The sequence below is a fragment of the Cyprinodon tularosa genome, unplaced genomic scaffold (genome assembly GCF_016077235.1).
Source record: "Cyprinodon tularosa strain WSP-4 unplaced genomic scaffold, ASM1607723v1 ctg340, whole genome shotgun sequence".
Lineage (NCBI taxonomy): Eukaryota > Metazoa > Chordata > Actinopteri > Cyprinodontiformes > Cyprinodontidae > Cyprinodon > Cyprinodon tularosa.
The window spans coordinates 195,172-216,917 of NW_024039053.1; the positions used below are offsets into that span (position 1 = coordinate 195,172).

The 21,746-nt window shown below is 36.8% G+C and overlaps 4 protein-coding genes across 6 annotated transcripts in view; 2 read left to right on the plus strand and 2 right to left on the minus strand.

Moving 5' to 3' along the window:
- Positions 1 to 2,173, minus strand: part of LOC119789546 (uncharacterized protein KIAA1522 homolog) — a 40,345-nt gene extending 38,172 nt beyond the window's left edge. Inside the window, exon 1 of the mRNA XM_038294470.1 lies at positions 1,866 to 2,173. The gene's annotated coding sequence lies outside the window, so the exon portion shown is untranslated. The remainder of the gene's footprint in view (positions 1 to 1,865) is intronic.
- LOC119789549 (syncoilin-like) lies at positions 1,935 to 10,939 on the plus strand. 2 transcript variants are annotated; one of them, XM_038294474.1, is made up of 6 exons: positions 1,935 to 2,221; positions 4,293 to 4,775; positions 7,256 to 7,666; positions 7,737 to 7,861; positions 7,939 to 7,998; positions 10,068 to 10,939. In XM_038294474.1, exons 2-6 carry the CDS (start codon positions 4,299 to 4,301, stop codon positions 10,087 to 10,089), a joined length of 1,095 nt encoding a protein of 364 aa, XP_038150402.1. In that variant the 5' UTR covers positions 1,935 to 2,221; positions 4,293 to 4,298; the 3' UTR covers positions 10,090 to 10,939. The 2 variants fall into 2 exon arrangements, with proteins under 2 accessions (XP_038150402.1, XP_038150401.1); XM_038294473.1 differs by lacking the exon at positions 1,935 to 2,221 and adding an exon at positions 3,895 to 4,105.
- rbbp4 (retinoblastoma binding protein 4) lies at positions 8,900 to 13,302 on the minus strand. 2 transcript variants are annotated; one of them, XR_005281603.1, is made up of 12 exons: positions 13,144 to 13,302; positions 12,544 to 12,691; positions 12,068 to 12,213; positions 11,802 to 11,975; positions 11,593 to 11,708; positions 11,309 to 11,469; positions 11,107 to 11,233; positions 10,948 to 11,025; positions 10,319 to 10,453; positions 10,127 to 10,237; positions 9,304 to 9,449; positions 8,900 to 9,262 (listed from the first exon to the last, which is right to left on the minus strand). XR_005281603.1 is itself a non-coding variant. In XM_038294472.1 (11 exons), the coding sequence occupies exons 1-11, from the start codon at positions 13,157 to 13,159 to the stop codon at positions 9,387 to 9,389; spliced, it is 1,275 nt and encodes a 424-aa protein (XP_038150400.1). In that variant the 5' UTR covers positions 13,160 to 13,302; the 3' UTR covers positions 8,900 to 9,386. The 2 variants fall into 2 exon arrangements, 1 of the variants encoding a protein (XP_038150400.1); XM_038294472.1 differs by having other exon boundaries at positions 8,900 to 9,449.
- Positions 13,303 to 13,910: 608 nt separating this feature from the next.
- zbtb8os (zinc finger and BTB domain containing 8 opposite strand) lies at positions 13,911 to 20,750 on the plus strand. The gene is made up of 7 exons (XM_038294506.1): positions 13,911 to 14,085; positions 15,984 to 16,008; positions 16,100 to 16,221; positions 18,608 to 18,690; positions 18,902 to 18,954; positions 19,159 to 19,195; positions 19,358 to 20,750. The coding sequence occupies exons 1-7, from the start codon at positions 14,004 to 14,006 to the stop codon at positions 19,442 to 19,444; spliced, it is 489 nt and encodes a 162-aa protein (XP_038150434.1). The 5' UTR covers positions 13,911 to 14,003; the 3' UTR covers positions 19,445 to 20,750.
- Positions 20,751 to 21,746: the final 996 nt, after the last annotated feature.

Here is a 21,746-nt window from a genome sequence, read left to right on the forward strand (position 1 = left end):
ATTACAATAATCTGACATAAATGGCAATTTATATGAATTACTAAATGTATTGGTAATTATTAAATTCAAGGTGTCTCCACTATGGAGACACTAGTAGATTGCTTGCATGCAGGGACATTTTGGTCTATACTTTTACACCAACCGTTAACAAAACAGGATGAATCTGGTTCTTCAGCTCTGTATAGAAAAATTTAAACAGCACTTCATTCATGCACATTCTCGCAACCATGTCTTCTTTCGCTAAGAATATGTTAATGTCTTGTTGGCTTTTTATATCTTTGATTTCAGTACTTTTAGATTTAGTGCTTTTAGAGTTTCCCTCCCTCTACACGCCTGGATTAAACAGTTAAACTTCTTCACTAACAGCAGTCAAGCTCTTGAGCTCATATAGGTGAAGCAGTGACATCTAAAAGTTTCAGGACTCCAGCCTTAAAGGGCAGAAGTTTTAGACCACTACCCATCTATTCCATATAAAAGCTAAATCTACTGGTATTACATGTTGAAAAGAAGACCCACACCATAATGCTCTCACCTCCAAACTTGACTGTTGGCACGGGGTAATTTGGGGGACGCACAAAGCCATGACTCATTCAAAGATGATGTAAGCAATAGGATCCAAAGAGAGAAGCTTCAATCTAATTTGATCAGACTATAATGACAGTATTTTTAAAGGCTTTTCCAAATCTTATCCATCCACCACAGAACAAGTTTCAACATGTTTGGGTTTTTCTTTTTAAACAGGGAAGTTTTCTGCAGTGCATATTGCGTTGGAGGGCATAACCTATGTTTTGTTGATAAGTAATGCATCTGCTACTGCTGAGGCTTTCTAAAAGAGAGTCTTAAAGAAATATTAGTTTTAATCTTCAACAAGTAATCAAGCCGTCATTTCTGGTTTATGGTTAAATTATTTGCACTTTTGGATTATAGCCCTAACAGAACTCAATGGAAGATTCTTTATTTTTTTTAAATGTCTGAATCCTAGTGAGAAGGCGGGATAAAATCTAAAATAAATACAGATTTCATGTGGTTTATTGCCTTTCTATGATTTCTAAGCTTATTTTATTTCTCTCGTCAAAACATTACTGTTATTTTTTAAGACATATATATAGAGATCCACGCATTTGGATTTCTTCACGAGTGGATTACTTTGGTTTGTGCAATTTACTTGATTTCTATGCTGTATGTTCTGATGCATAGCTAGGAAATGACCTGTATCAAAGATATTGCAGCATATCTTGTTTGGGGACACCTCTATTTTTCCCTCCATTACCTCATCAAGATCTTAACACCCGCCTGGATCCTCAGCTGAATCTTTTCTCTGCCAGCAGGAGAACCAGCACATGACACACCCTTTCTTAACAAAAAATGGCTTCATCTTGGCTCCTACTCAGTATAAAAAAAGTTTAATTAACTTTAGAGATGCGAGAAAAGTTATAATCTGAGGCTTTCCTTTAGTGCAAAGTTTTAGGAGATGAAACAACTAGACTATAGGTAGAGTCCATTCCCTGAGAGTGTCACTAAGGAGGATCAAGCAGGCATATGCATGGGAAACTTGGAAGCAATCAAAAGTGTGAGAGAATCATGTTGTCAGGAAAGTATTTCCAGCTGGGTACTAGGAAGGAAACAATAGACTTTATTGTCAGAGATCTTAAATTACCTAATGGATGATTCAGAACACAAAGAAGACCACTGACCTTAACTGGAGAGCTTCTCTTTAAAAAAATAAGAGCTGCTGTATCAGATATATAAACTTCTATTGCATATATATAATTTCAAAAGGTTGCGCGTAAAAGTTTGTACATATATACAGACTTTTACGCGCAACCTTTTGCGTCACAGCGTAGAAAAACTAAAGCAAATCTTACCTTTGAAAAAAACTTTTAGAAGATCCGGTTTGTTTCACTCACTCTCCATTTGAAGCGTCTACCTGATGCGTCATGTCTCTCCAACTCCAAACTTTTTTTTGTTAATTAGCCTACTGTCCGTATAAAAACTCCAGGTGTATCATTTCCGTGAAAAGCTTCAGTGCGCTTCATGAAACTCCCGGATTTAATCTGCTCCACTCTGTCAGAGAAGGGGCAGGAAAAGCTGCCCCGCTGTCAGGGGCTCTGTCTGTCTGTCTGTCTGTGGACGCTGTGATGAAGCCAGGACGAGCAGAGAGGAGGGGAATGAAGAAAATACTAAAGAGCTGGAAATCCCACCTGGAGGAGGCAGGGCTCAGGTAGGACAGCAACCCGCAGTGCGCGCAATGAGGACATCTAGCGGCGAAGATGTAAAACAGCGACTAGATTAAGCCCAAAAAAACAAAAACATTTTGAATTTTTCTTTTATTATTAGGGTGTTATTTTTATTGAATAATTTAAATATTATATTATGAATATCAATTTTCCAACTTAGGGCCACTGAAATAATAAAAAAAAAATGTAACTGATTTTTTTATTTTATTTTGTTTAATATGGAGGAAAAAAGCCAGAATTTTGAGAATAAAGACAGAATTCTGAATTTTTTCCCATATTATACTGAAATAACATTAAAAAATCAGTTAACTTTTTTTTCAGTGGCCCTAATCCTCTTCTGTACATATGATGAATCGAAGTTAGAATTTTTTTATCTATAAAATGTTTTTTAATGAATTGAAAAGAAAAAAAATATCAAATTGCTGGTATTTTACCAGACATGTTCAGCTCTTGCAGCAAGAAGGTTGCGGGTTTGATTCTTTCTTTCTTTCTTTCTTTCTTTCTTTCTTTCTTTCTTTCTTTCTTTCTTTCTTTCTTTCTTTCTTTCTTTCTTTCTTTCTTTCTTTCTTTCTTTCTTTCTTTCTTTCTTTCTTTCTTTCTTTCTTTCTTTCTTTCTTTCTTTCTGCATGGGGTTTGTATGTTCTCCCTGTGCATGTGTGGGTTTTCTCCAGGTACTCCAGCTTCCTTCCACAGTCCAAAAACATGACTGTTGAGTTAATTGGCTTCTCTAAATTCTCCTTAGGTGTTAGTGTGTCCGTGAATGGTTGTTTCTCCTGTTGTTTGACCTCACTTGGGATTAAGCGTGTCAGAAAATGGATGGATGTTGAGCTCTACTATGATTCAGATAAGCAAACTCTATTCAGGATTGAATTGCTTAAATATAGAACTTGATTATATAAAAACAATTTAACAATTTATCATCTTACAAGCGTATATCTATATATATATAGCTTGTTTTGCATTTTAGTGACGAATATTCATAATTTACGTAGAAATTTTTTACATTTTGTCACATTTAAAGCACTAACTCTGCTGCTATTTATATAATAACTCAAAGTGATGTATCTGTAAAGTGGAGGCAAAGTGATACATGTTTTTTTACATTTCAAGAACCAAGCATCCCCTCACCATAATACTACTACCGGCATGTTTCTTGGAACAATTTCTTTAATATTTCAGTAGTCCCCCTACATGGTTAGTCTTAGGCTGGAGTGAGAATACTTCCAGAGAAATCCAAAATGTGACAAAAGGCCGGGTTAGAAGTTCAATGGTGTTAATAATTTTGTAAGGCACTATTTAACTCACAGGGACTTTTGAGTCTACAGTATCTCATTTATGCTTCTCATGTATGGATGTAATTCTTCTCTGTGTCCAGTTAACACTAATTTCCATTTGTCTGTGAAGCTTGATAGACAGTATGCAAAACTGCAGAAACAAATGTGTTCATTAATCATGCAAACTCTACTTGTACAGTGACGCTGGTTGCACTTCCTTACTAATGTTGCAATGTTTTCCTGCATGATTTATGCTTAAAAGTTGAGGGAATAAGTTGCTTTCCACCAGAATAATCACTGGAAAACTAAAGCACGCAAACATGAGCTGTTGATGAGTTTAAATATAGACTCTTATGCCCTGCATTAGGTGGTGCATCCTGGGCATGTAGGCTAGTCTGCTCCCAACACGGACGCAGTTTGTGATCCCATGAGATAGTCTAAGATAGAGTTTCCCCTTCATGCCTCCTGCGTTATTAATAAACACAAAGTTAAACAGTGTTTTCCTGAGGACATACAAACAGCAAAGAACTACTTTGAGGTGCAAACCAAGCTGTGCTTTAAGACTGAAACACTGGGGCTGTCATCTCCAAAACAGTGAGTAGGCCATATTTGATTTGAGTTGTTAATCATCTCTTTGAAAGCCAGCAGCAGCTGCAGTAGGAATCGTTAATTAGCCTAAATTGGCTTTTTAAGAAGTGATTAGATTATTAAAACCAATCTGTCATTTAAGGTTGCTTATCCGCTGATTAATGAGTTTAAAGTTTTTTTTTTTTTGTTTCAGTTTGTTATGAACAGAAAACAACAAGTGGAGGATGGTAACAACAATAAATCTACTGAGGAATTACACAGTGATGAAGTTTCAACACAGCATGCACAGACCGACTCTGAAACAGAGACTGTTTTCAGTCCGTATGACCCAACATGGCTGAATACAGTGAAGATTAACCAGATGGGGATGAAAGCTCTGGGGGAACTTTTTGAGTACTGGATCCAACAAGTGTCAGGTCTGGAGAGGGAGAGGGACGAGCTGATCCAGGAGCTTCTGAGTCTGCAGGACCCTAGGCTGCAGGTTGTGGAGCACCTTAGAGGAAAGCAAAGGGAGGCAAAGAGGCTCCTCAGTCAGGCTCAGCTGGATTATGCTGCTGTTCATAAGGAAGCGCAGCAGGTGAAGAGGAAACTATTCAGCACAGCCAGAGACTGCATCCAGAGTCAGGTGATGCTGGCTGCGCAGGAGTACGAAGTGGCTCAGTGTGCTATTACACAGGCATGTACACACTTCTCTCTGCCCCTGAAATGTTTTTTTCTGCTTCTCAACTCTTTAACCTCATCTTTGTGTGCATAGTTATGTCTGTCTTTGGTAGATAAAGCTAACAAATGTTATAGAATTCTTAAACTTCACAAGTAAAGATGAAATACTATATATATATATATATATATATATATATATATATATATATATATATATATATATATATGCAATGCAAGCTCCTTGTGTCAGGTTAGGTGAAATGTAGAAAATCCAAATGCAGAGACTTTTTTTACTTATAGGTTTAATCACGTTGGTGGCAATAGAAGGATGAATCCAGGCTGAACATGCAGGGAACTTAGGAACCAAAATGAGGAAGAGAATCCAGCCCTGAGGAACTGCAAAGGAGGAGTATATAGGACAAAGAGTGGAGTAATCAGTTAATTGGGAGCAGGTTTGAATAGAAACAGAATTAAGAAACTAATCACTACAAAATAAGGAATTACCAAGGGAAACCCTAGATGATAAAAGAGGGGACTAGAAATAACTCAATCCATGGAAAACATAAAGATAAGAGAAAGAATAACTAAAACTAGACCAAATAATAAATATTACCAAAAAAACAGATAAGCGAACGGAATAACAAGGGTTCTTGTAAAGTTAATAATTTAAAAAATGATATAAATCTTGAATAATTATAAATTATGAATGTTTTGCTTTTCAATCAGGATATCACTCTTTACATACAAATACATTTTACTGAATGTTATTATCATGTTACTGTAGATTGTTTTATTTTGTTAATTGTTCTGTCAGGAGCAAACAGCAGGAAATGCAAAAAACATAATTAAAACATTAAAAGTACACCAGATTTTTTTTTTTTTGTTTGCAGGCGACAACAATTATAGTTCTGGTCATCATAAATCTGTTGTCCACAAAAGAATCTAAAAAGTGTGATTAACTCTACTACCCTTATATCAAATCCAGGGCAACCAGTTGTTTTTAGAAGTAGCCGGACGGAGCTTGAGGAATTTCTTAAAGAAAATATTTTTAAGAAGATGTTGTATAGAAGTGATATACAGTGAGAAAAATAAGTATTTGAACACCCTGCTATTTTGCAAGTTCTCCCACTTCAAAATAATGAAGGGGTCTCTGAAATTGACATCGTAAGTGCATGTCTACTGTGAGAGACATAATCTAAAAAAAAAATCCAGAAATCCCAATATTTGATTTTTTTAAACTATTAATTAGTTTGATACAGCTGCAAATAAGTATCTGAACGCCCGTCTATCAGCTAGAATTCTGACCCTCAAAGACCTGTTAGTCTGTCTTCAAAATGTCCACCTCCACTCCATTTATTATCCTAAATTGGATGCGCCTGTGTGAGGGTTACTGTTTGTAGTACATTAAGATGTCATGCTTTGAAATCATGCATGCAACAGAATGTTCCTCTGCTTAAACCAGCACATGTCAAGACCCATCTTAGGTTTGCCATTGACCATTTGGATGATCCAGAGGAGTCATTGGAAAAAGTCATTTGGTCAGATTAGACCAAAATAAAACTTGTTGATCATAATTCTACTAACTGTGTTTGGATGAAGAAGCATGATGAGCACCATCCCAAGAACACCATCCTTACTGTGAAGCATGGGGGTGGTAGCATCATGCTTTGGGGATGTTTTTCTGCACATAGGACAGGGCGACTGCACTATATGAAGGAGAGGATGACGGTGGCCATGTATTGCAAGATTTTGTGGAACAACCTCCTTTCTTCAGTTAGAGCATTTATGATGGGTGGAGGCTGGGTCTTCCAACATGACAATGACCCGAAGCACACAGCCAGGATAACCAAGGAGTGTCTCTATAAGAAGCATATCAAGGTTCTGGTGTGGCCTAGACAGTCTCCAGACCTAAACCCAATAGAGAGTATTTGGAGGGAGATCAAACTCCATGTTTCTCAGCGATAGCTCAGAAAACTGACTGATCTAGAGTAGATCTATGTGAAGGAGTGAGCCAAAATCCCTCCTTCAGGGTGTGCAAACCTGGTAAAAGACTACAGGAAATGTTTGACCTCTGCAATTGCAAACAAAGGCTATTGTACCAAATATTAACTTTGATTTTCTCTGTTGTCCAAATACTTATTTGCAGCTGTATCATACAAATAGATAGTTTTAAATCATACATTGTGATTTCTGTTTTTTTTTTCCAACACAATGTCTTTCACAGTGGACACGATGACAATTTCAGACCCCTCCATGATTTCTAAGTGGAGAGCTTGCAAGATAGCAAATGCTTCCCTCACTGTGGCTGCTACAGACATACCCCCTGAAGACTTTCAGCCTCTATAGGTTTACAAAGTATTAAATCTCATAGTTGTTTATGGGAAACAAGGGGTATGAATACTTCTAAAACACTGCTAATACACTTTCCACTAAATACTTAATAAATATCTTCTAAATCTTCTAAATACTTAATAAATATTCTCTATTTACTGATAGGAGGACCTCAAGGCCAGTCTCCATGTTCTGACCCATGAGTTTCGCCAGCTGCAGGATAACCACCAGAATCAGCTGAACTATCTCAGAAATCAGGCCTCAAAGCCGTGCAGGTTGAGGGCCATGAGTGATGTCAGCCAGTGTCGACAGGCCTCCATCAGGCTGCAGCGGAGGCTCAGTGGAAGCATGATGGCACTGGAGGGCTGGTACGAACCCCGGATGGTGGCCCTGCTGAGGAGAAGGCAGGCCGCCGAGGAAGCATTGAGAAAATCCAAAGACCAGGCTTTGGACCTAAGAGATAGGCTGGCCCCTTTAAGAGAAGACGTAAAGAGGCTAGAGATGCAGAAATCCTGTCTGGAGAAAAAGATTACTCTTATGACGACAGAGAGGGAGGAGAGAACGGCACATCACAAGGTAGGACTTGTATGTACAGGGAGGATGATTGGATGCAGTAAGTCCCAGACTGATGGTATGGTTTGTGCAGGAGACTGTGGAAAAACTACAAGACACACTGAAAGAATTAAAAGTGGAGTTTGAGGTCCAAAAGAACTATAGAAATAATTTGGAGAAGCTCATAGAGGGCCTGAAAACAGAGCTCATGTTTTTAAGGTACATTTTTTTCTAGGTTTTTTGGCTTCCTCTGATGACCTAGAAGATAAATAAATGAAAAACATTTTATTTTGCAGAGGCACAGATGAACCACGTAACATCTCTGAAGAGGAAGAACAATTATCTGTCTCCAGAGGGTGAGAGCAGAGCAAACAGTACATCCCACTACAGCATCTGCAGTGCAATGTTTACAGCATGGCCTCTGTTATCCAGCTATTTGGGTCTTTTTTAGATGTTTCCTAAATCAGTTAAACCTTTCCAGGATCATCGAACACACACAAAAATAATAAATCTACCTTCCGGCTTAGCTCCATTATTTCAATCACTTTACTTGTTTCTCAAACAGTGAAAAAAGAATCAGTATGATTCTGTCACCACCATGCTAAACTCTTGACTTTATTTGTAAATATCACGTTAAATATCCCCATAAATTCATACATCTGTGCAAAAAATGCAAGCTTTTCTTCAGCCATTCAAATTTCCGCCTGGCTGGCAGGATTTTTTTAAATGGCACCTCCTGAGTCCACGGTGATGTGAAAATAGCATTACTGTGGACAGTGACACTGGTGTTCCAGTGGTTTCCAGTTTAAAAGTTTGGAGAATTTAGTGGTTCTGTTTTACATTCAGAATCATATCCATTACTCTGGTTACATTTTGGGAAAAATTGTCAAAACTTGGTCAAAACCAGTTTTGCAGGTTAACTGGACTAACATGCTTTTCACTTGCCCTTGACCTGAACATTGAAAATCTCAATCTTAATGGGCTCCACAGGTTTTGCAGAAAATATCCAGCCTCATGCCAGGACTTTATTGAAGGCAGCAAATGGGGTTTCTATGCACAACAAAAACCCAACCAATTCTAGTATACAAAACTTCAGAAATGGGAAAAATAAAGTATTTATAATTAACTGTTTCACCCATCTCCTACAATTCATAGCAATGGTTTACCATGTTATTATCATGGATCCATATTATATTCATACACGTGTATATTAACTTCTAAAAAGATGGCAGCTCACTCTGAAAAGCAGGAGACAACTTTTCTGTAAATATTTTTATTATGAATATACTTAGATACACAAAAGTTCAGATGCAGCACAGGGGAACAAAATGCTGAAGAAACAAAAACACGAACAAGTGACAACACACAAGCTGGAAAATTCACCTACAAATATCAAGCAAACAAAAATGGAAAACCAACAGTATGTACAATTGTATTAAAAGTGGATCATTGTGATCATTTTTCTGCTCAGCTAACAAGAAGAAAGGAAACTGATAACAGCAGACATACGATGGTTTCATCACAAACCACGGATGATTTTGAGAAAACAAAACAAACCTATTTTAAAATCAGAACGAAGTGGGTGTCACTTGAAATATGTCAAAACACCTGATGGTGCAAAACTTTTTTTTAAACACTTTTCTCCTAGATGCATTTCACAAGGTCTCACTGCTAATGAAAGCAGATGTGAGAAAGTGATCCGTTTCTAACAAGCAGGTCAAAAGAAGCCCGGTATCAGCTGGACTCATGCCTGGACCTCCGAGTCTGCAGCTCCCTCTGGGTCCTCATCATTGTAGATGTTCTCAGCCTGTGTGGGAAGGAATCACAGATTTAGAATTTTACTTTTTATAAATTAAATAAGCTTCATTCCTCAGTTGGAACAGTGCAGTCCTCTCATAGAATAAACAAAAGCATCTCTGCTATTAGCAAACAAACCTCACATAATTAGCAGGAAAAAAAAAACAAGAGATATCTATATCATGCCGATATGTGCTAGTTGGGATTGAAACGAGCATAAATACATAAACAACATTTACTGTAGTCAAGCCCAGGGCCGAGGATCAATTAAAATCTCAAGAATCGATTCAAGTCTCAATATTTAGATTAAATTTCCCATCTTAAATTGGATTTTTGGTATTAAAACCATTTTTTTCACCTTTAGCCATGACTTGAATGACATGACTGTTGTTACTAGTATTATAATAAACATTCAACAAAGTAGTTAAAGGTGGCCATTAGGACAATGGAACAAAAAATGAAAGATGTTTTTTGGTTATAAGAATTGATCTTAAGTAATCAATGACAATAAATTCAAAATAGCCAGTCCCTTAGTGTCAGAAAAATCATACGTTTAAAATTAAGTTAATATTTTTTTTTTGGATATTCCATACGTGGAAAACATCAACCTAATTCCAACTTTCTCCAGATTGTCTAGGAACCTTGTATAACTCACAGGATGCAACAGGTTCAACAGTGAGCTCTTACCATCTGCCACACTTGCATGATGTTGTCCTCCGACACTGAACATATGACCCACGGCTCGTTGGGGTTCCAGGAAAAGTCAGAGATCTTAGCTGTGTGTCCGCCATGGATGAACTAAGAAGCAGAGCAGGAAGAATGAGGAAACCGTAGACTGAACAGCTGAAAAGAGGAGCAGAGTTTAAGATAAGCACTCACCAGCAGCTCGGGAGGACCATCCTCAGCATCCTCTGGCGACTGCTCCTCTCCGATCTTACTCAGGTCCCAGACGTTGAGTCGCCTGTCGGTGCCGCTGGAGGCGAGGATCGTTTCGTTATGGGGAGACCACTGAACCTGTGAGAGGAAATCAGAGGGGACACATTTACTACAACAGTAGTTTCTTATACGAAAACAAATATTTATACTTTCACGGGTTATTATAGATAATAGATGAAAGTTAATTAGATTAGATGGATTATTATCCGTTTATTACAGTTTGCTGAAGATTTAGTAGACATTAGCAAATATACCATTTTTTTTTAATCGTGCCCTCTTAATTAAAGCTTGCTACTTTAAACTTCAACGTTTATGCTGGATATTGTTTTTACTGATCATTTACCACCAAATTTTAGTTCATTCTTGTTGCCTCACTTAGCAAAATGTAATGAAATTGTAATTGAATTAGTCAGTACCGACTAATATTCTAGTGAACCTCCAAATACTAATGATAGGTAGAAACCCTGCATGTGTTTCTGGTTATGATATGTTTTTACTTTGCTGGGTTTATCTGTTGCGCTATTTTTTAAAATGCAAAATAAAATAATCTAAATCTTAAATTTAGGTCTTGCCTGGAAGATCTCGTCCTTATGAGATTCAAAAGAGTGGAGTTTCAGTTTCAGGTTCCTCAGGTCCCAAAGAGCCACAGTCTGACGAGTGGAAAAGAAAAATTGATTAATGTGAGACAAAACTACAAGAGAATTAATGAGTTTTCCAGAATCGTGTCCCACCTTGTCAGCAGAGCCGGTGGCCAGAATGAACTCGCTGTAAGGGTTGAAAGACAAGCAGTTGACTTCAGCAGTGTGGGCGTCCACCGCATGGCTCGGTTTGGAGGTGTTGTTCGACCGTGTGTCCCAGCTTTAAAAAAAAAAAGAATGGCTGTTAAGCAGCAGGTCACAATTACTGTTTTTTTGTTCTCTAAAAGTTACACACATCATGAGTTTCTGGTCATCTGCCACTGATCCAAAGAGAGATTCATGGAGCAGGTGCCAGGAGACATCCTCCACAACAGCAGTGTGGCCTGTAAAGATTGTTTTGGCATCCACGATCTTCCCCTCCTTTGGCACAGTGCTGATATCCCAGAGGCATATAGTCTAAAGGGGAAAAAAGTTATAAATAATAAGCTTAAATCACAAAAACTACTGCATTATAATTACAATCAATTTGTATTAAAAACAGATTAATAAGCTTGCAAAAGATTCAAACAGGGCTCTTACGTGATCATCAGAAGCACTAAGGAGGCATCCGCTGAGGTTTGGGTTCCAGGAGAGGCCATAGCCCTCCTTCTGGTGGCCCCTGAGACGTAGATCTGGGGTGCATTCTCCAGAGGGATCTTTTATTTGATAAGATAAAGTAATGTTCAGAGAGTCTGCAAATGTTCAGAGCCATTATGCGGTTAAGCAAACTGTGTCAAGAGTGGCCTTACCAGGTTTGGAGGGGTGTTTTGTGTAATCAAAGACCAGCACATCGCTGGTTGGGGTTTTTGTGGCAATAATACAGGGGTTCTGGGGCATATAACGAGCTCTATTCACTTCTCCTTCATGATTGATCTTTATTTCAATCTCTATTTTTCCACTAACAGAGCCAAAGCCTCCAAACTCTGAAACAAACAACAACAAAAATACTTAAAACTACATTCAGATGGGTGGAGTAAATCAATGTTTTGATGCATTTCACCAGACTACACCTCACCTCCTTTCTCGCTGTCATAGTGTGAGGCATCAAACTGGGCATCGTCATTTGGAAGCTGAACACTGGCGATTACAAGGTGATTCTGCTCATCAGAAGTGTGTGTCCCCAAAACCAGTCTATGCACACTGTAGTCCTTTCCCTCTGGTCTGTGGAGAGTAAAAAAAAATAAATAACTCATACAAGGACTGGGAAGAGATGGTTTAATGTATAAATAGGGGTAAGTGTAATTTCTTGCCAAGACTACTACCTCTTAAAATGCATCTAATATTTTCAGATTCTTTCAGCACTGATGTGTTAGAATATTTTATACAGGATTGTTTCAATGCCAAGTCTATGACACATCAACGTCAAAACATTGGAAATTATCAGAGCAAAAAACTGGAATTGGGAAGGTCCCATGAAGGAACTGTTTAGGCATCATGTCTTCCATCTGTTTTCTGGACCTATATCAGTGAAGGTGAAGCCCCCATACTCACCTGGTGACATCTGGCAGCCACTGGGCGGTCAGGCTGGGCCACTCCAGGGCATGCGTCATGACCAGATCATAGAGAAAAGGGGTGTTCTTCTTCCAGATCTTGTACTCCTCATTAATCACCCTTTCTTCCACGGCATCATCAAATGCAGCTGCAAAAAAAATAAAATAAAATATTCAAACATACTGTTAAAATACAACCTACAAAGCTGCTTAGCATAACTAGAAGAGAGCTGGAAATAACCATGTGGCTGCTGAAATATTTTAACCATTCACTTGTTAATTTACCACCACTATTGCAGTCATTTTGCCAATTTCTTATGTTATAATATGACTGCGATACGATTCTTTCTGCAAACTATAACAAAAACGCCTTAAATGTAACTCTAAATACTCGGGTGTGTGGTAAGTATCATCGCATTAAAACTCCCCTTGTCAGTAGCGAGTTAGCGGCTAACTGCTAGCATGCTGCTCCGTAACAATGAAAGGAGATGTTGGCTGACGCGCCAACAGCCACCGGTCCGACATGTCTCGGGTTTTAAACGGCTGTAGACCGTGAACACTTAAACACAGACGTTGTGTCCCGAAGGAAGGTTACTCTTACCGTCTTTGTCAGCCATTTCTTTGTTGGTGGGTAAACTATTCGGGCAAAAAGAAGTATTTTTGGGGAGAGCGCAAAGAAGACAGCACGGAGATCCGCAATGGCGCCAACTCCACAGAACACCAGCGGCCAATCAGCACGCAGCAAAAATCGACAGGAAGTCCTTATGACAGTGGATCCGGAAGAACTGAAAAGCAAGACAGGCCAAGAATTGAGTCTTAAAGGGATATTGGGAAATGAAGGAAATATAAAGAATATTAACAGATTAAGGAAAACATTGTTTATCTATCTACAGAATTCAAAATAAAAAAATAGAATTTGATGTAAGGTAATGTTGCTACAAACTCATGTACAGTAGGTGGCGGTATGTATCTTAAAGTTCCTTGCGATCCGCAATAATAAAAAAGACGAAGAAGAAGAACTAAAATGCAACACAAAAAGTGGGAAATTGTATTATCATGTTTGTAACAGGCAAAATATTCTTGTTTTTTTATATTTTCTCGCATAAGGTCGTTCAAATTTCAGTTTAAGATGTTGCGTTGCAACAATTAGAAGAAACTATAAATAAACTAAATCATCTTACTTGTATGTATATTACGTTTATATGCTTTGGCATATTTCAGATGTGGAAATGTATATTTAACAACATGAACATGGACTGAGAGTTCTGTATTAACATAAATACATTAAATACGTCGACCCCTTTCTTCCCTTTATTTTTATACTTTGTACAGTACCCTGACGTAGCTAATTAAATATATAGCTCAAACAAACTGCGAATGCACCATTAGCTCTAGCTCATCGACATGGTGTTTAGCAAGCTCATTCCTTAATTTTTGATTTTTATTCAACTTATAGTTTTAATGGACGACCGTGAGCTTGACCTGACTGGGGCACAGAAAGCTATCAAATCTAAATATCCTCCTATCAACAAGAAATATGAGTGTAAGTTCAACATATGTAAGCTTTGCTTGTTCCATTTAGTTATACTTCAGAAAAAGTTAAACTGTAGGAACTCAAAACCTTTGGTGTAGAGCTATGAAAACAAGAACTTTCTTCTCTCCTGGAATTTAAAATATCCCGCTGTCATGTTAAAACTGATTAATAACTCGGTTCTACAGTCAGCTTGCTGCATGCCACCACGAGCTAATGCTAACCTAGCATTGGAGGTTCCTGTTTCATCAGCTCACAACAGTATTCTAGACTTAAGGCTTAACCATTAAAAAGTAAAAGCTGCTCTAGTTGATTTTTATATATATTTATAGAGTTCCCCACTAGGGAGAGCAATATATCAAACCAGGTGCATTTAGAACAGCTCCTAAACCCCACCTTGAGATGTCCCATAAAATCTCTGGGAAATGTGACCATTTCAAACCACCTGTTTGGTTCAAACCATCCAGATTTGAACCAAACAGGCCTACCACAGCCTCACAGGGCTGCTTTGAAAGTTGGCTTTCAGATCAGGGGAAAGCCTGTCCAATGACAGGGCCTGGGCAGAGCTATGGAGGGCTGTTTAACAGATAAAACACAGGAGGAAGCAGTGAATTGAGGAGCGCTTCCATAATAACCCCCCACCCCCTACTGCCTGACACTTTGAACAGCTTCTTTGCAAGCTTTGATTTTCCAAGCAGTAGGAAGCCTGAATATCATCCACCATCAGAGCTGCAGCATCAGCCTCTGGTCCTTCAGCTACATGAGGTGAGCAGAATGAAAACCAGACATGGTCAGACTCCCAAATCGTGTGCAGGCCAACTTAAAGTTTTTTTTTTTTTTTATTCATCTTAACCTCTCTCTGCAGCTTTCTGCCATCGATGTCAATCCGACCCCAGTCATTCCAAACTTGTTCAAGAGGATCCTTCTTAAATTAATCAAACATGCTGGCCTAGACAGCTGGCTATTCGCCTACAGGGAGAACCGTTCTACGGAGTGAGCTGTCATCTTAGCACTACTAACGTATCTGATTCATCTGCAGCATCTTTTTATCTTTTTTTTATGATGCTTTTTTTTGCTGTCGACACCTCTGTGGTTGGTTTCATATCAAATAATGAAGAGACTCTTCCCTAAACCACCAGCTAAACCCATCTCAGCACAACAGCGTAGTGTGGAAGAGGAATTGCTTAGCATGGATTGTGGGATTCCTTGAGCCAGATCTGGACTTTATGAATGTTGCACGGTCCAGAGGAAGGCCAAAGGCATTGCTTTAGCTGAGATGTTTTTCCCTTTTCCACTAGCAAAACAATGCAGGAACATCACAACCAGAACAAATGGGTTTAAAAACTGTTTCTTTTCATGTGCTGTGAAAGAAAAATTCCCCTTTATAGACAGGAAATAGTCAATTCCATGATCAATGATCATTCATAGGATGCTCTAAGACGAAGTGCACTTTATGGGAATTCATCATTGTACATCCCCAAGTATATATTTTTATACTTTTTTTTTCTAAGGGTGTTTTTCTTAGACAGCTTTTATTGTCATTTTTTATACACAGAGTGTATACAAAACCAAATTTCATTTTGTAATTTCATTTTGTACAGCTTTCAGACAGTAAATGAGCAATAAAATGTAAACAGTGTGGGAGAAAAAACATGGTGCAAAAACACGTTGATATTGAAGTTCAGCGCATTTCAAGACAGATAGATATGGTGCAGTATTTGGTTTGAACATTTAAAGTCTAAGCAACTAAAATCAATCACTTTTCCTCCTTCATATTTTTTAATAATCTATCTTTGTCTTTGTTCTATTTCTATATACTGTGAGCCAAACATCCTGACAAGAGAGATCTATAGCAAAATAATTATAACTGTTGATGTCATGTTAAACCTGTATCTCTTGTTCCATTTCAGACCTGGATCACACAGCAGATGTGCAGTGAGTTTTTTGTGGCTTGCTTCAGTAAATTCCTGACCACCTCATGTTCAGCGATCATCTTGATTTGTTTCATTTATTTATATTTTTCCAGAATTCACTCCTGGGGAGACTCGTTGGAGGAGGCTTTCGAGCAGTGTGCCATGGGGATGTTTGGCTACATGACCGACACAGAGACGGTGGAACCGATCGATACTGTTGAAGTGGAATCAGAGGGTGAGAAAGTGGCCGAAAGCAAACTGTGGCTTGGGTTTCATGTGATAGACCAACACAAAAAAAAAAACAATGACGAAGTAGAAAATGTTTTACAAAAGAGAAGAAAATACATGTATAACCTGCTCCTTCATGCTGTGTTTCACTGTTTTATTTGGATTTAAAATGATTTGTAAATGTCACTATTTTTGTTTTGTTTTACATAGAATGAATTCTATACATGTCTGCCTTTAATCATATGCCTCTAAATAAATCGCAGTAAAACCAATTGCTTTTAAATGTCAACTATATCACCGTTAGAGTGGATGTGAATAAAAAAGAGTAAATGCACCCTCATAACGAATAGGAAATTATGAACTTTGCTTTAAAGCTAAGTCAGTGCCTGGAAAACAGCCAGATTAAATCACATGTCTAGCAATGCTGCCTAGAAGAGTGATCATATATAAATGAAACTACTACTTGATTACATGCTAAGATGAGATATCTAAGATGTTAAATGCATAATTAAACCTCCCTGGGGGGAAAAAACAATTTAATATATATAATTTAGTATATATAATTAGGCTTTTGTATGTAAACAGGAAACATCTTTGTTTATCTTTGGCCTCGTTGGTGTTTTTTAAAATTTTTTATTGGAATTCATTTATTTGGTAATGAAACGGATCAGCGCAACATCTGCCCTCTGTTATCTTCACTGAGAACAAGAGCACATGCTATGCTAATTTTAAAACTGTGAATAAAACTCAGGTAGTTCTGAAGATGATTTCAAGGATTCCACTAGGATGGGGTGGAAGGATATAAATCTCCCTAATTTTCTCTTCAAAAAACACCCCAAACAGCAAGGTAGGAAATCTGATGATCCAGTTAAAATTCAAAACGTTTTGTTCAGTGTAAAATGAACACCACAAATGCAGTAGGGCATGGTGGCGGCTGCATCATTATTTGGGGCTTTTTTCTTTAGCTGTAAAGTACTCAGGGCAAGGTGGCAGCAGTTAGGGTTAGTCGGCTTTTTAACTGGAAGTAAACATATTCTAATCAACAAAAGGAAAGTTTTAGCAGAAATTGTCAAAGGGAAAACGGAGAGCCAGGGTCGAAGATCTGATTTAAAATCTGTATCCCTTTGAGGACTGTGAGCATTAGATTTAATTTGCAGGTTGAAGTTTGTTTTTGATTAAAATCAAAGGTTAATGGTTTAAATTAAAGGTGAAAAAGGTTTCTGGTTTATGTCTTTACATCACAGGGGGACAAAAGGCATTTCATCAGGGTTGAGTAGACTTGCTGTAATCTATGTAGTTCAAGGATGAAAAAAATACAAAGTTTTACAGAAACCCCAGTAGACTTACTGATGTCCTGCTGAATTGACAACTGATAGTCCACTCTGTGGTAGTTCTTTGTGTTTGTATGTTAAGTTGTTAATGGTGATCTGATCGCTCAGGGTGGATTTTTTTATTTTTTGTGAGTGGTCGTCGTTGGGCTTCAAATTTACATCTGAATCATTCGTGCATGATACAACCGCTAGGTCTTAATAGGGTAGGTTTCACCCACCCTTTGCAACGAAACAAAAATTTAAGATAAGATAATTTATCATAAGGCCAGTCTGTTTGCTCTTTTAAAATCATAATGGAGGCAAAAATATGACAGTCTTGTGGAGCGTTTTAGTTTTACAGATTGTAAGATGTCCTGTTTCTTTAACCAAAGACTTTCTGTAACTATGAACTAAACAACAGAATGTTGACTTTTTACCACTGTAGGCAATGACTGGTAACCATCACCTTGTGTTTTAGATCATTGCTGTGTTAGAATGTCTTACTGACTGATACTGGGGGAGTGTTGGCCTAGTGGTTAGAGCAGTAAGCTTGTGCTCTGAGAAGGTTGCAAGTAACCGGTTTGATCCCCACAGCCTGCATGCTGGGTCCCTGAGCAAGACCCTTAACCCCACACTGCTCCCCAAGGGGATGGGTTAAATGCAGAGGTAAATTTCTCCCATGTGAGATCAAATAAATTCAATTTTTATTTAATTAGACACCCCCCCCCTTTTTTTTTTTTCTTCTAACATTATGTATTCATTTTAGGATCAAGTTCTACCAAATTCTTCAAACGTGATTTGCCAAGCAGCTCTGAGATCAGTAATTACCCATGGAAGAACATATTTTCTACAAAATACCCCCCAAATATTCAAAGTTTGTTTAGGAAATATAATTAAAGATGATAACCAATAATCTAATTTAAATAAATAAATGTGGTTTTAGCATAACAGCGTTCTATCCCAGCTATTGTGCGACACGAGAGTCATCATCACCCGGCTAGTGTTTACGCATTTCGCCTGATCAGCTCATATCATGTCGTTTAAGATAAGTAAAAACTGCTCTCAATTGTTTTGTTTCAAAAGGTGAAGATCTGGAGTCTCTTCTGTTCCACTTCTTAGATGACTGGTTATACAAGTTTTCTGCAGATCTCTTCTTTGTCCCCAGGGTGAGTAATTGAACTACTCGTTGCAGTTTGATCACTTATGAAAAAAAAACACGTTAACAGTTTTTGTTCTTTCAAGTCACTCTTGGTTTTGATCAGCGCACCTGTTAAATATAATTTTCTAATCCTGAGAATTTGATTAATTTAAGTCTTATTGTTAATATTTGTTTTTAAGTATAATTTTGTACTTAAATCTGTTTTATCCGTTCACCAGGAGATCAAAGTCGTTTCCATTGATAGAATGCATTTTAAAATTCGCTCCATTGGGTAAGTTAAGACAAGATTTTTTACATTTATAAAAACTAGTATTCTGTTGAAATTAAGTGTAGTGCAACATTGTCCTCTAAATAGTTCTTCTTCTTTGCAATTCAAATACTTTCTTTCAGCTCTAGACAAGTAGTTTAATTAACTTACTTTAGTGTAAAAATGTGCGTTTTGACTTTGACCAAATTTGCTCTTTTGCTGATAAAGGTGGGGTGAAGAATTTTCTCTGGAAAAGCATCCTCAGGTAGAATCAAAAAGGAGACTCATATATATATATATATATATATATATATATATATATATATATATATATATATATATATATATATATATATATCTGTATGTTTGTGTGTGTGGATAATAAAATAGATTAGTCTTATTTTTGCTCTATATTTTTGTTTTCTAGGGAACTGAAGTGAAAGCTATCACATACTCTGCAATGCAGATCCACGATAAGGAGAAGCCAGAGATATTTGCCATCATTGATATTTGAGAATTCTGGTTCGATGAAACTGCTGATTTTATATAGCCTTTTTTTTTTCTTTGGATTACTATTTTATTTCACTTGTAAAATAAGGTGTATTGGGTTTGATGATTTGCTTTATATTTAACTCTCCTTATAGTTTATTTAACTCTGGGCTCTTGTCTATGTGTTTAATGTAAAACTTCAGAAAAATGAAATAAATAAATTGCAGCACTATAAATGGTGTCTATGGTTTAAAATCAGGATGTTTACTTGAAGTCGTTAATAAAACTGATTAAAAAACTTGATCAAAATTGTATTTTGATAAATATATTAAACGGTTCATCTGTTTTCTTCTATGATGTAGTTCATATTGTTATAATTACTCAAATTTTAGTTTGGTGGGTTTGTTTTGTATTTTGTATTTAATATGAAAAGGGAAATTCCTTTACCAGAGCTAAATGTGTTTGTTTTCCTAGTATTTTCAACATATTTAACAAAACTCTGGAAATGAAAGGTTTTGGTTTAATATAAATGTTATTTTGTTTAAGCCACACAAAATAATCAAACTGAATCTTTTTTTTAAGACAAATAAATAAATAAATACATTTCATCATTATTGGTTCTCCTCCATAGAATAGTTTAATAAATAAAATGTCAAGAAAAGAGACTAAGAGAAAAGGGAATCCAATTTCAATTTAGGAATGAAAAGACATTAAAAACATCCAATGTTAATAAAAAGACATAAAGAAAATGATATAATTGAATTGTATAATGAAAAAGTAAACTTTGTCCACTTTCTAAACAGATAAATCTATTGAATATATGTAGCAATTAATTCTATTGTAATTGTATGCAATAGATTTGTGTTTTTAAAGGAAAAAATATGCCGTTAGTTCCATCTGAGAAGTGTGGCCTGCATGCGTTGCCCACTTCTCGCCAGCTAGACCTCAGAGGATTATTAAAAACTATTGGGTACTGTTTATAAAATCTAACTCTACACACCTCCACAACTAAGTACATTGTATTTATATAGAATGTTTCTTAGGCTGCAGTCACTAAGTGTTTTACAGTAAAACTACAGGAGCATTTTAAATATACATCAAAACAATCAGCTGTATTATTAGCCTGTCTGGTTTCTTCCTTGTTGTTGCTGTTTGCTCACTTATATTATTGGACAGACCTTGAACCTCACATATAAACTGGACCTATGCTGAGATTTAATTCCTAATAGATGGACTTTATTCATTATTGCGTTCAATAATTTTACATATAAAAAAAAGCTGCATACCAATGTTTGCCACAAAATGTTTTCTAAGTAAAAAACTTTCACAAATCATGATTGATTTTCTGCTTCACCACTTGCTATACTTTTTGTTGGACTATTACATGAAATGTAAAACTTCTTTTATTACCTTTTAGTTTATTTTATTCTAAACAAATCTGTCAAAATAAATTTACTTGATTGTTTGTTAACCATTTCCTTTTTACCAGATGGACACAAAATTGTCCTTTGCAATGCTTTCAGGATACAATACCAAAGCTAAGGACATCTTGGTGGAAGTTCCCATTCCGTTTGGAACATCTCTAGTTCCAATACCATGATTTTCCATTATTATGCAACCCCATGCTAAATGGGTTAATAACATATTTTGTTACTCTACAAACCTAAATGAAGCAGTTGCAATTAGATTTATCTATGTTTTACACATTCCAACACATGAAATGCCATTGGTAATAAAATGCTATTCCACTTGGGTTAATGATTGCAGTAATTAAGGCAAATGCCATCTACACAATTCCCAGGCAAAACCGCTTAAATTAACTGAAAAATATTTAGAAAAACAGAAAATTCCTTCTAATGTAGTTCAGTAACATTGACCGATTAGTCTAATATGATACATATCAGAGGCTCTTCACGGACATAACTCAAGCCAATCTTATTTAGATGGGTGCTAATTAGTTGAAGGTATCTATGGTGGAAACAAAATCTAGATTGAAATTGTTGGTCAGTTGTGATTTGAAATTAATAAAAGATAGGAAAACTTGGAGGGTAGATATAAACAATTTGCTAGACTTAAGGGCTGGGGTGTTTTCCAGACAATTGTGGAAGTATGCAGAAGGAAAGTTTACTAAATCCCATGTGCTTTACAACCCTCTAAAGGTTAAAAAGTATAGAATTCTATTAATTCCAGTACTTAACAGAAATGTAAACATTGTTGACATAATTAGGGGCCAAATAATATTTACACAAAAAGAAAAACAGCCTGCTCTTATTGTCAGTTGGGTGAACAACACTAAACTGATATGGATGAATAATACTGATGTAATG